The 14402-nt window shown below is 38.3% G+C and overlaps 1 protein-coding gene across 1 annotated transcript in view; it reads right to left on the bottom strand.

The window, feature by feature from the left end:
* Nucleotides 1-14402, bottom strand: part of BCAR3 (BCAR3 adaptor protein, NSP family member) — a gene marked incomplete at both ends in the record, with an annotated part of 112711 nt that overhangs the window by 48031 nt on the left and 50278 nt on the right. The window contains 1 exon segment of the mRNA XM_082002757.1: nt 7848-8175. Coding sequence (XP_081858883.1) covers nt 7848-8175 — 328 coding nt within the window.

The following is a 14402-nucleotide window of genomic DNA, read 5'->3' as shown; positions in this document are numbered from 1 at the left end:
ACACTCGGATACACCTATCATACTTTCAGAACTACAGAAACTAAGTGTATTCTTAATATCTGTATGTAGATACTTAGGGCTAATCTATAAAATAAATTTTAGATTACAGGTTATTTGCCACATTTTGATCTTTTGCAACTGGGTTCAGTAAGCACTGGAAGACATTTGAGCTACTGCTTTGCCCATTTCGTCAGTGAAAGAATCAAGCTAAAGACAACATGCCCCCATGGATTAAATTTTTCTTTTTTTCATTTTGCCTGAACCATGTTTAAAAAAAAAAGTTAGATATGAACAGTTCATGTCTGAGATTTTGGTAGAGTAAAAAGAAGCTGTTATGTCTTATCTACCTACAAAAAGAAATAGTTTGTAGCCACATCAATAAAAAAAGTAGTGTTGTAGCTACAATCACATTGAGGATTTTCAGCATAGCCAGGACTTTACAGGGCTTGAAAACACAGAATCAAGACAGGAGAAAAGGAGAAGAGATTAAAATTATAGCTCTGCAGTTACAACTCTATGCTTCAAAATATATGGACAGTTGAATCTAAAGCTTTAAAAACAGGGGAAAAAAAAACCATCTAATTCTGACCAGCTGGTAGGTCAAAACCTCTTGTGAACAGTGATACAACAAAGCATCCAGGGTATTATACTTAATTTAGAGAAACGTACAAAGTATTTTGATTCCAAGCCAGTTCCAGCAGTACAGCCCTACTGTTTATCAGTGACTCCATTTTTGAAATGTCAATATAGACAAAGAATGGAATTTAAACGAAAAATCATCTTTGCAAGTGTGAACAGATGAAATGGTTACTGGAAAGACAGCTAGTAAACAGGACTTAAACCAGCATATATTCACAAACATCCTGTATAACGGGAAACAGCCGGTGTAAATTAATGTCAACTTTCTTTGAAAGCTCTAATTAGCATGAAAACTTAAGAGTGATCATTTCTGGCAGATGGTGCACTTCAACACTTCCTAGGGGAAGACTCAGCAAAGGGAAGAGAGTGATTTAATGCGAATTTGTGAACGTACAGTTTCTCCTAAAATATCCAAAGCTCTACTCTTTGAAGAGTGCCATACTATGCACACAGGGCAAGGACAAAATTAACTCCTCTCTCTTTCCATCAAATGCTAAATTTCTCATATACATACTTTTATCAGTCAAGTATCTTCAGTAAAGAGTTTGAGTTACACACACACGAAACACTAAGAGATTTAATCAGGCACATTACTCTTCAAACTGCATAAAAAAATTAATAACCTTACCCATAAGAAATTGTGCCTAGCTTTGATTTTACTACTGTGCTAGATTATCCATCCTGAAATTTGTATTAAATTAATTCAAAGAAAGAAAAAAAGAAAAAAAAAAAAAAACACACCAACAAACAAACAAACCAAAAAACCAATGCCAATTTGATGCAATATTTGGATCCTATTTCTGGCCTCTTGACAGTTTACAATTTCACACCAGAGCTGTTATTAAACTGAATTTCACTTAATTTTGTTGCAAAGACTGTTTGTTACAACAGGAATATAGGCTGAAGGTTTTTTTGCTATCATTTTGCAGGCAATAGAGGAATTACCAGTACTGAAAAAGGAGTACCTTTTTTCTTTCCTTCATCATGCTTTAAACTGATTGTGAAGATCACATCTTTATTTGCCTGATTCTCTAAGAACACAATATTGAAACTATCATACCACTTGCACTTTTTTATCTCCCCACAAAACAACTTTGGAACTAATGACCTGTTTTGACAGTGGGGTATCAGAAATATATTTCTTTCTCACAATTTCAAAAAATAAGTGGCTAGAGGCAGCAGAGGGAATGACATCCTCCATGACAACTTGCTAAGAGGAAGACTGTGACACGAGGTTCAAAATTTATTAGTCAGAGAATCCACATAAGAAGAAATGCTATGAATATCCTAACCACGGAAAAAGTCTTTGCTGATGTTTATTCTATACTAAGTACTGAAAAAAATACATGCAGCAGCACCATGACTATGGATTGGATTTTTATGCGTCCTGTAAAAGCTCTAATTTCAGTTCAAAAACCCAAGCAGATGAAAAACCTTCAGAATGTGTCTTATGCTCCTCTTTTATGTTCTTTCCCTGGTATGTGGATTGTCTTACCAATAATGGACAGTATATACGCAGGCCTATTGAAATTCAAACAAAACATAAGCCTTGTATGAGAAATATGTCTTTTGGAATCAGAATTAGTTAGTTTTTATGAAACTGTGTGTTAGATTTTTTTGTTAGGAAGTTTAGGAACACAGAATAGTATAGCTGTCAGCTGCCAGACAAGCCAAACAGCAATTAGTTGTTCTGCTATCTCTTGCAATCCAACTGCCTCATGAAACAGAGAGCACAGTATCAATACCGGAATCTACTTTTGCTCTGAATATTTGCAAAAGATTCTTTGCCACCTCTTAACAGCCCTGAGAAATTCCTTGCATCTCTACGATGAGGAAACATTTAAGTATGTTCATATCAGAGCCAGTACCAGACCCACAGAGACAACTACTAGCTGAACCCATGGGTTAGACTATGTGGGTACTATCAACATCCAACTGAAATGGTGTAGAATGTCAAAACTGGTCTTTGACAGCTGCCTTCATTGCTACGTTCCAAATTGCTGTGATAGTGCTAGTTCTGCATTGCTTTTAGGTCTTGTTTATCTGAGGGATTTTTGGCTGCATTAATGAAAAAGCATGAAAATGCCACAAGTCTTTTAAACTGGAATGCCAGTCAGGGAGAAGCAATACATCATCCAAGTGCACAGGAAGTTCCAAGTGACACCATTTCTTCTCTTAATCCAATGTGAGTTCAAGTGCGTGCTTTCAACAACATGAGGCTATGACTCATCATCTCTGATTTTGGACCAAATGTAGGTACATGACAAATTTTCCTAATAAGGACTGCAGACTTGTGATATGCTTGGTCACAGTAAAATTGGAAGCGAGTTTGACATTTCAAATATTAATTAATTTGAAATGAAATATGCCCTGTAAGATCTATAGAGAGTCTAAACTTATGCAAATAATTGAGATAGCATTGTCTGTGAAAACTAGGAAAGTATTGGGGGTGGGAGGGAAGAACCACTTACCCTTCCCAAAACACTAGAATAGAGAAACAAGAATTATTCTACTTCCTTGGAAGAGGTACTAGTCAAGATAGCTGCACAAGACCATGAGTATCAGCATAGTGCAATGAAGCATTTGATACTGCAAAAACAGCCAGGTACACTCTTTGCCTCGGTAAAAAGAGCAAGCAAGATGTCTGGGCTGACTCCCTTCTTCACCCACACAAATGTAAAACCTTAATAATTAAAGAGAGCTTGGAAATGCTGGGTTTCCTGATGGCAGCCACAAGACGCAGGCCAAAAAAAAGACTACAGATTCTAGCCACAGATATGCGTTTGAACAACTTTTCTTTTAAATAAAGGTATCATAAGGCAAAGCTAATTAAACGAAGATAACCAAATGGACCAGGTGTCAAAAGGAAATTCCAGTTGTGCTTTATTTAGGTTTAATTGTCAACATCAGATAATAAAGAAAATTACACAAAAGCAACTTTACAGTTTTACAGGATAAAATAAGAATTCTCCCTTGAAAGTTCTTCACTTTATGAACTTCATAAAGTTTCAAGACTTTTCAAAAGCTCAGCTGCTTCTAACTTTAGCCATTTAGTTATTTCCAAGAGACTTTAAAAATCAGATATAAGCTTTCTCAAGAAAGGAAACTTTTTCCCCTTGAACTAGAACAGGTGTACATTCTCAAACCAAACAGAAAAGAACATAACCTTACTGTACTGAAAGTTGACAATTTCTCCAAGCTTTCAGGTTTGAAGAGACTTCATCTCGTGTGTGTTTTGTTGTTTTGGGTTTTTCCCCTGCCCCGAAACTGCATGAATTAGTTACTGTAACATCAGAAGAACGCTTTTGTATGTCAGAATTTTATTTTTCCATGTTAATCCACAAGATATTAGAAATTCCATAAAGACATACTGTATCTGGTCATATAGATGTAAAACTCCTGACAGAATATAATCCTTCAAATAAATTACTATACATACACTTCATCTTGGCTGCAGAGTAATGCAATTAGGTAGCTGTAATATAAGACAGGAGAAAAGTTTCTGGAAATCAGAAGAGTTCCATTAGGGAATGACACAATTCATTACCTTTTTCCTATTCTCCTTGCTTTGGCTTATTTTTTGTGTGTTGTGTATTTATATAGTAAAGATTGTATTACTCATTTTGAATTACTGAAAAAGTTATCATAGCTATGCTTTTTAAATTAGAATTAATCAAACTTAAACTATGACATGCCTGAGTTACAGTTCAGTATAATCAGATCCATGTGCACATGAACACCGTAATCCTAATGACTATTAGTTCTGGTCTACTGACATCAAACACAGCACTTGGGTTGAACAATGCATCATGAAAAAGTTTCATTAAAATGTGTGTTCACACTTTTAACTTCTGTAAACAGCATTATAGCAATGAAAGATTGATTTACTTGTGAATGAGAATATCCATGTAACATTATACTACTTCACAAGCTCCTACACTGGAATAAAAATATTACAAGATCTTGTGATAAAACTCTGATAAGGTAAAATGGACTTCCCTATACTATTCATCCCAAATAATTTCAACATGAGTGTAAGCATCAGAATACATACCTTAACATATATGACAGAATGCTTACCACAGGAAAAATAAGACTTGCTCTCAATATTCTTTCAAATATACTAATGAAAGGTGCAGTGTGATCCCAAGAAGACTTCAAGAAGTGATATATTTACTGTCAAACTGGTAGTGCCTTCTGCTCTAATACAACTGGGCTGTGAGGTCATGGAGCAGAATGTATAAACATCCATTGTAAATATTAAAGAAAGATAAAGTTAGAAGTTGTTACCATAGCATTCTGTGTGTGTTTTAGCAGAGCAACTGGAAGATCAAACACAGAAACGGCACTTGCTGCTGACTCAAAAGACGCAAATTCTATTAACAGGCTGCATTAACAACATAATTTAAATCTCTTATTATTTCAAAAGCATCATGTTTTAATTCTGAGCAGGCAGAACTTCTTGACATTTTCCTTGTGCAAAAGTGTTCTTCACAGGACAAGGAAACTTACTAGTTATCATAGAATCATAGAACAGTTTGGGTTGGAAGGGACCTTTAAAGGTCAGCTAGTCCAACCTCCCTGCAATGAGCAGGGACATCCCCAATGAGATCAGGTTGCTCAGAGCCCCGTCCAACCTGACCTGGAATGTTTCCAGGGATGGGGCATCTACCACCTCTCCAGGCAACCTGTGCCAGTGTTCCACCACCCTCATGGTGAAAAAATTCTTCCTATAGCTAGCCAAAATCTACCCGCTTTTAGTTTAAAACCATTACCCCTTGTCCTATCGCAACAGGCCCTGCTAAAAATTCTGTCCCCATCTTCCTTCTAAGACCCCTTTAAGTACTGGAAGGCTGCAATGACATCTCCCTGGAGCCCCTTCTTTTCCAGGCTGAACCACCCCAACTCTCTCAGCCTTTGTTCAGAGGAGAGGTGTTCCATCCCTCTGATCATTTTTGTGGCCCGCCTCTGGATCCTCTCCAACAGGTCCATGTCTTTCCTGTTCTGAGGGCTCCAGTGCTAGACCCAGTATTCCAGGTGGGGTCTCACCAGAGCAGAGCAGAGGGGCAGAATCACCTCCCTTGACCTGCTGGCCACACTGCTTTTGATGTGGCCCAGGATACGGTTGGTCTTCTGGGCTGTGAGCATGCACTGCAGGCTCATGTCCAGCTTTTCACCCATCAGTACTCAAGTCCTCCTCAGCAGGGCTGCTCTCCATCCCTTCATCCCCCAGCCTGTAAGTGATCCTGGGGGTTGCCCCGACCCAAAGTGCAGGACCCTGCACTTGGCCTTGCTGAACCTCATGAGGTTCACGTGGGCCCATTCCCCAAGCTTGTTCAGGTCCCTCTGGATGGCATGCCATATCTCAGGTGTGTCAACTGCACCACTCAGCTTGGTGTCCTCTGCAAACTTGCTGAGGGTGCACTTGATCCCACTGTCTATGTCACTGATGAAGATATTAAAGAGTACTGGTCCCGATATGGACTCCTGAGGGACACCACTTGTCACCAATCTCCATCTGGAGATTGAGCCGTTGACCACTACCCTCTAGATGCAACCATCCAACCAATTCCTCATCCACCCAACAGTCCACCCATCAAATCCATCTCTCTCCAACTTAGAGAGAAGGGTGTTGTGGGGAACCACACATGAGTGGTGTCATTATTTAGAAGTATAAACGTATTTAATATGGAGGCTTTGGTCTCTCCAGAAAAGAAAACGCCTCTTACAAATCATGTTTAGTAACTGCTCTTGAGAAGACAGACATAAAACAAAACTTCGGTGCATACCACCATATTCTTTTTATGGCAGCAGTGCCAGCCGCTTACGTTCTCTAAAAGTGTGTAAATCAAAGCAGCAAATTATGTTAAAAAGCCAGCTCATATAAGCAGGTACAGCTCAGAGATAAGTGACAGTGGAATACTAAACACACTGAGGCCCTTTCTTCTTTCAAAGTGAATGGTGTACAGAGAAGAAAGACTTATTTTCAAGGGAGAAGAAAGCTTGATCCTCTATGCTGCAAGCAAAAAGCATACAAAAACCACTCTACACACACAACCCCACGTAATTGGACTGTCCTTCCCTCACGAGATTTGAGAACAAGAAATCTTACAGTAACGGACACAGGAAAACTATAAATGCTAATTCAGAAGTTGTCATTTGGTTATCTTTTTTCAACTTTTAACTCTGTCACCCAAGCAACCTAATACTCTCTCATCTTTGTGCCTTTAACTGATCCACTGTATTACACTGAATTTTTCTTGTGTTAGCTGGAAAATTTTTCCCATTTTATAGACCTCAATATGAGAACAAAATTAGTTACTTTTTTTGTAAGCAATGAAATATCACCGATGATAATAGATTCCCCAAAGAAATACTAGCTATGGAAGTATAATTCTTTCTCACGAGTCATGGATGTTATAACCAGGAAGTCAGGAAAGAATAATAAACAGGGATAATTTGCCATTAGCTCAGAGTACATTGGGCTCCACTGCGTCTTCAAGAAAAACAGCTCACGTGTAGCTCTAGGTTGGAGGCAGCTGGAACACCACTCTCTCCTTTTCCTGTGCAATCCATTCATATAAGCATTGAATCCAAACCAAAACCAAGTTTGAACAGTTTGACTTCCTCGTTAAAACTGCTCTGTTAGAACAATGCAAAGGGTCATTTCAAAGCAGTTCAGTGGCTTTTTAAAGTTTCCTCCATGGGAAAAGTACATGCAATGCTATACCTTTTAAGCATTCAGAGGCAAGACCTAGTCCTTAAAAAATATTTTTAAAAACTGCACTGATATCAAAAGAAAGACTAAAAATCCAAATCACTAGATCCCACAGAAAGAGTGGTATAGAAGGACATTTTAAACAGGCATGAGTATTTAAGAGCCCGTATACTGACTGATCTTACTGCAAAAGGAAAATTATTTTGACACCTGAGCTATTCAGCAAGTCAAAAAAAGAAGTTCTCAGAATTCCTGAAATTTATGCATCGGATTCACTCCTCCCCCTCCCCACCCCACCCATGTTTCGCACTGTTTTTTGTTTGGTTTCTTCCATCAAGACCTAAAATTGAGTACTAGGGAGAAAAATCAGCCTCTGTTAGAATGCAGAGTTATAATAAACAGCTGCATCTATAACTGGACATTTAGAGGTCTAGAAAAAGACATAACAACTCCTACACAAACATACATAAATTAAGGTTTTACAAGGTACCTGGCATGGAGTTTGTTGCTCTTCCCATTTTGAGGAGGGTACTCTTCTATAACATCCTGTACAAAAGGTGGCTGCTGCCGCTGTGTTCTGGTGTATGGCAATGTTCCTGTGTGGCTAAACATATCACAAGACCTAATGGGAATTGTCCCCTTCTTCTTCCTGGGGAGTGTGCCATGGATAGAGATGTCTTGAAAGGAATCTGAGCAATGCTCAGTTGGTGAAGGTTTAGTGGTCAACAGGTCCATGGAAGAAGCTAATGAGAACTGGTGGTTCACTGGGCCATTTCTGGGAAGACTTGAAAACTTTCCTGCAGCTATCATTTTTGGTTCTAGAAAAACAAAAACAAGATTTATCATAGCGTACCAATCATCAAAGCCCCCACTTTAATGAAAGTTAAATAGGATGACTAACAAAGGCATCTAGAACTGAACTTCTGCTTTGCTTTGAGGCAGTCAGATACCTCAAGATATAGTCTGTCTTATAATCCTGTCACATTGCTCCCAACTGCATGTCAAGCACACCTGTATATTAACTCTTATACATGTGAAAAGTCACAACAAAAAACAACCAATCAAAACAACCCTGAGCAATTCTCCATTTTTATCCACAAAATTCCTCTTCTTGCTCCTTCACATTCTCTGAAGACTCAGACATCAACTTAGAATTAACAAAAAGCAAAGTTTTAAGAACATTTTAACAAAAAAATAAAGGACGCTCTACAGCTTGGTTTGGAAGAATATGTTTCTAAACCCCATAGTTGGCACATTGTGAGGAAAAAACTGTTTCTGAAGAGTCTTGCTTCAAGTAATAAATCTAGCAGAGAACTGGTCACATATTTCTAACAGGCTGTAAACTAAAGGGCTCTACCCAAGAGATAAGGGCAGGAGTAGATTACTGGAATTCTCTTCTTCAGCATGCACAGCCTGCTGGCTCAAATCGTTGTTGACATTAGGGATTTGCATAGCTGTCAGTCTCTTGTACAATCAGTTATAGCCTGCTGTACAGTACAGGTTTTTCTGTTATCGTGAGCATAAAACTTCGCAAGACAAACACCTCAGGCACATTAACAGATTGCTGTTCTGTTCCTCAAAAAACGCTGCCCTGTGCTCACTTTATAGTGTTATATTAGAGAAGACAGGCTGTCTTACCCTATCCAGTTATATTAGCCCGCTAAAGCCACTCTATGGAATGTACACACAAACTTAAAGCTCAGCCAGTCCTACATTATTTAACCTAAGTGGTAGTCAACCAGGTGCCTCCTGTAAAAACTGGAAAAGCCACAAAAGCAGCAGAGAGTGATATGAAATCAGAAAGCAGAAGAGTTTTTGGAAATAACAGTTATGGACAGGGAGAATCTGTTCTGACCTTGGTCAAGTTTCACACTGAAAAGTAAGAGTAGCGCCCTGAAGGCCCAGCAGCCTGGAAATCAGCTGCTTACAGCTGCACAAGAAATCCTCTGATTTTGGGGAATACATGGGTGTTGCAAGGGAAACAGAGTTGCCTCTATAGTCGTCCTGCTCCCTTCTCTAGCCTCAGCATCACAGGTACTATCAAACTGTTGCTGCACGTAAGCTACTGTTAGTTCTACTCAGAGGTTATCATAACAGGCTTAGATTTACAGTAACACTAAAGCTGATCTCAAATTTATGAAAGAATTCCACTATTTCCTGTCAGCTGCATTGCAGAGATTCACAGGCTGGACAAGGTTTTCAGACTTCCAACAACAAGTACCTTCCCACTTCTCCCTTACTGAGGGTCCTACAATAAATACTCATTAATTACAGATTGTAAATAATATTTAGATTTTTTTTTTTTTTTAATCTTCAATTTGCCAAGGCTCTGTCTGAGCACAGCTACCATGTACTACAGTAGAAAAGCCTCTGGAAATAACATCTCTGCCCAGAGATAATCTGTTTGACTTTGGTCAGGTTTCTTGCTGAAAAGAGTTGAGAAGTTAATAAGAACTGATATTATTAGTTAACACAGATACAAACAGAATTTGAAACCCTAAAGAAACCAAAACACACCCTCACAAAAAAAATCTTACACAAATTATCATATGGACCCTTGATGTGAAATATTACATCACCTCTCCATTTATCATGTGGTTTGAGGACATAGTTTTTGCTGGCTAGTACTAAACATATCACATAACTATTTTCAAAATAATTTTTAAAAGGTCTATAAAGTCAGTTTTGCATTACAATTGTTCTAAGCAAAACAACTGGTCCAGAGATAGGAAGCTCTAAAATGCAAATGCTTACCACAAAGCTACAACCTCCTATAGCTAAAGCAAACTGACAGAGCTTGTTTCCAGTAAATTCAGCTTTATTATTAGACAGGAATGATAAAAATTACTTCAAACAATAGCAGGGAGGGTAAGGAAACTTCTTAGAATTCACAGGGTCCTTTGAAAACTCAACCTTATGTGTTTACTGTAATAAGGCAACAAACATCATTTATAAAGAGTCAGAAAAAACGGAGGCTAGCTTGCTCATATTGCACAAACGTTGTTATTGTCCTTTTTGGGGCTGCTGAGATTCTGTACTTAATAATCGTATTTTCTTATTGGTTTATAAGAAACACCTCCAAACCTGACAAATTCTGACTATTTAAGAGCAGGTTATCCAGGCAGAGAGGTTTTCCTTAGGCCTTCCTGCAAGATTACCACTATGCTGAAAGGGAACACATGATGTTTCCTGCAAATGGGTATCAAAACCAAGCAGGTATAAATATATCCAACAAAAGCTTCAGTTTACTAGTTGATACCAGGTAAGTCCATGATAGGCTTACGATGACAGTGAACTGTCAACCACTTCATGTTTGAGAATCCATAAAACAAGCCAAGAATTCCCTCTCCTAACCAAATCACATAATAATTATAGTGATCCAGTAGGTTTCCAGTTCAACAGCCTGAGAATAAAATAAACAAATAAGCAACGACCCTCTGAAGTACAACATTTTCCATTTAACCTTCCCTCCTAAGAAAGCCTTTTTAAGAAAGAAAACCAAATTCTCTCAGGTATGTCCTAATCACTGCACCTTTTAAGTCACTCCCAGTAACATCCCATGATTTACAAATTCAATATCCAATCCTGAAATTCACACCTGAGTTTTGTTTTGAAGAATCAAATTAGAGTTCCAAAGTTAGTAATACCTATGTTGAAGAACTTGCAAGATACTTAGCCACAATTATGCATGTACAGAAGCTTTGATAATATTTCAAGCATTCCTCCCTGCAAAACATGTCAAAAAAAAAAAAAAAATCCCAAACCTCAGAACAACAGGTCAGCTAACTTTTACCCATAAATTCATCTGCTTGCCTATCTGTGCTGTACTATGTATTCTTCACAAATGTAAACCAAGAACTACAACAATTAACTCAGTAACAAAAGTCCTGCCAAACTATCCATACATTTTTCTCATATTTAATGTAAATACTGCAAAGAGGAAGCCTCTGCAGCTGAAGACTCTGGAATATCTCAAGTACTTTAGCATATGATTTAAAGAATGTTTGACTTTACTAGATATAGAAACCCTGAAAATTTTACTCCCTAGGAGACAGTGTGCTTTGAACAGCTGCCATCATGCAATCCACAATGAAAATCGGAGGAATTATAGCAGAATGACAGCCCAAAATTAACTGAAATTTAATTGTGCACATTCCTATTTGTCAAAATGCAGCATGTAGCAAAACAGAGCACTCTGGAAGTCATACAAGTTTCCTCTAACTAGATGCAAACAAGATTGACTCATGGCAACGTAATGTTAAAAATGCTAGGTGAATTTGTATTTATATATAAAGTGGCATTTCTCTTTCTTCAGTCTGCAGTTTGGGAAAGTATATGGGAATGGGATTAGCAGGAGCCAGACTGTGAATTCAGAGAACTGGAGGACATGAAAGGTTTCCAGGTAACTTCTGACATGTCCTGGTTTTTGTTACGGATGAGAGTAAGAGAATACAAATGAAGAAGCCTTTAAAATCAACATGGCATTTAGGAAAACAGTATGAGATTGGACATAGAATAAAATACATATCTGGTGGGCAAGACCAAACGTGCACCAAACTCTAATCCGATGGGTATGCATCTCTTCACATCATTGCTCAAAACAAAAAAGAACCATATGAACAATGAAACAAATAATCTTCACTTCCCGAAAACATACAAAATATCCTTCTACTCATGCCCTCTTGGCTTTGGGATGCAAATACAAACTTCATGGCTCAGCTTGTCTTCATGAAAACTTTCTGATGTTCACACAGTCTGAAGAAGTGTTCTGATGGTTCATTCAACCTGGTAAAGGTACAAGAATAAGTGCTCCTCCCATACCACAACCTAACACAACTAGTGGCAATGGCTGCTACGTTGTTGTTTTAATGCACTGGAAGAGGGGAAGTAAGGGAAAGGGAAATCTCCAGTTTGGCCTCAGAGATTCCTGAATGGCATAACAAACAGTCCAAGGCTGTATATGCTCATGCTAATGGAAATCTTACAAAAGTAAATAAAAAAGCAATTTCAGAGTTCCAAATCAGACTCTCAAGCTATCTTAAAACTCTGGGTTACATTTAAACCAGTTTTGGACATTAAAAGGTTCACACTTCTCTCAAAGTCTTACTGATCTGCAGTCCCAGTGATCCTCCCTGTTAGATCAAACTCTCTGAAGTCTATACCTGGTGTTACCATATCACCAATGGTACAATACTTTACTCAATGTCTTACTATGTCTTTATCAGTATACGTGCTATGAAGCTAAGAGGGCTTGAACATGGTTTACTACATCCAGCTGAGGAAGAACCACCTTATGTTCTCAGGTCTTTACAAGATAGAGTCAACTTTTGTGAAAACCCTCCTTACTTCTGACACAGCAAATCGCCTCACAACCTCTTCCCACCTACCTGTCCTTCCTCCCTCAAAACCAGTAACAATAAATTATGATGAGGGGAAGATAAAGTACTTTTTTCTCCCTGCTAAGTTACTTGGCACATTTGCATGCACTATGCAGATACACACAGGAAATTATGAGAGTGATCAACCTTAATGGTGAAGAAAGTCAAGTTCAGGACAAAAATCAGATCAATTTCCTCAAATTTATTTTTTGTGTAGTAAGCAAATAAGTTAGGGAAATAGAATAAGCACGACTAAAAAGCCACTGAAGTTAACATATCACAGGAAGAAACACAGTTAAAACTACAGCCACTATAAAGTCAAGGTAGATTTCATGTTAATTGTCTCCCTAGCAATGTCATCTTCTTCATTAGTATAACAAAGAAGAGAGGATTCCTGATCCCAAAATGGCTTAGAAGCAGGTTTCTACAACCTGTATTTTCTGCCTTTCCCTCCCTCCCCCACCCCACCCCCCCGATAAACTGATGTAGTAGCTGCTATTGCAAACAGGTCACAGGACTTTGAGAAGAATACTAAGGTTCAAGAACCTACAGCCTGTTATGATAAGGAGAAATTGAGAAAGCATATGCAATAGTTCAAAAGCTTTAAGCTACTATGAGAAAAAACATGAGTCTGTCAAACATCAAAAACTCCCCACAAGATCACAGCCAGGTCAGTGCTTCCAAAGGGTCTTAAGTGCTATCAAACTGTTCTTGCTCTCTTTCTCTCTCCTTACATATGTCATACAATTTCCATCCCCATACATCCCTGCACTGTAATCTGACAGTCTATTTAAAATGTTCATTAAAACTTACTCTTGGGCAACAGAAAGCACACAGGCCAGGATAAGTTATCTTTGAAATTCCTGTTTCAAGATGAGAGAAACAGGTAAACCCCACACTTCTCTTTGGGAGTTTTCACACATAGAATGCCTTGATACCTACAAATAATGCCATGAAAAAGTGATCATTGAAGAGGATTCAACAATTAGTAGAAATCTCCTCATCTGGTGTTATACTAAGAAATTATCTCAGAAATTTAAGTGCCCAACCAGTTAGCTCAGTAATCCTGAATGGTATGAAGCCTTGACTTGAAATAAACATTCTCTCCCCATTTTACTGGCAGAAATAGAGGACTTCACCAAGGTTACAGTCAAATCTAAGCATTTTTCAGCTAATGCTTCAAAATACAAGCTTTTGTTCCTCCTCTAGTATAGGAAGTCATTTATTATTTTGCCTGCTCTGCTGTTCCCACCATGTTACTGAAAAAAATCGCACAAACACAACCACTCTAACTGAAAATTAAACATTTAAAAAACCCTTTCAGCAGTAAGTATGCACTTAATTATTTTGCACTAACAACTGACTTATGGAAATTACATATTTGGACAGAAAGAAGCACTTCTAAATACGCTCCCCTCTAACCGACAAAAAAAACGACGACACAGCATTTCCTTTCTCTCTACTCAGTGAAATATCTCGGTACCTCGAGTACACCAGTGTTTCATACTTAAAGAGTAGTTAATAGATTTCCAGGGATTGGTTCCTATAAAACCTAAGCATTGCATCAAACGCCCCAGTAGTTACTGCCACAGGTACGGCATTTCTAGTAGTCCGTAGGTCAGCCGCCGCCAGCGTCGGGGCTCGCCCTGCTCCTCCGTCCCCTGCCC

The sequence above is a fragment of the Phaethon aethereus genome (genome assembly GCF_964289735.1).
Source record: "Phaethon aethereus genome assembly, chromosome: 8".
Taxonomy (NCBI): domain Eukaryota; kingdom Metazoa; phylum Chordata; class Aves; order Phaethontiformes; family Phaethontidae; genus Phaethon; species Phaethon aethereus.
The sequence above is the reverse complement of the archived record's forward strand: the minus strand, read 5'-3'. Positions and strand labels throughout refer to the sequence as shown.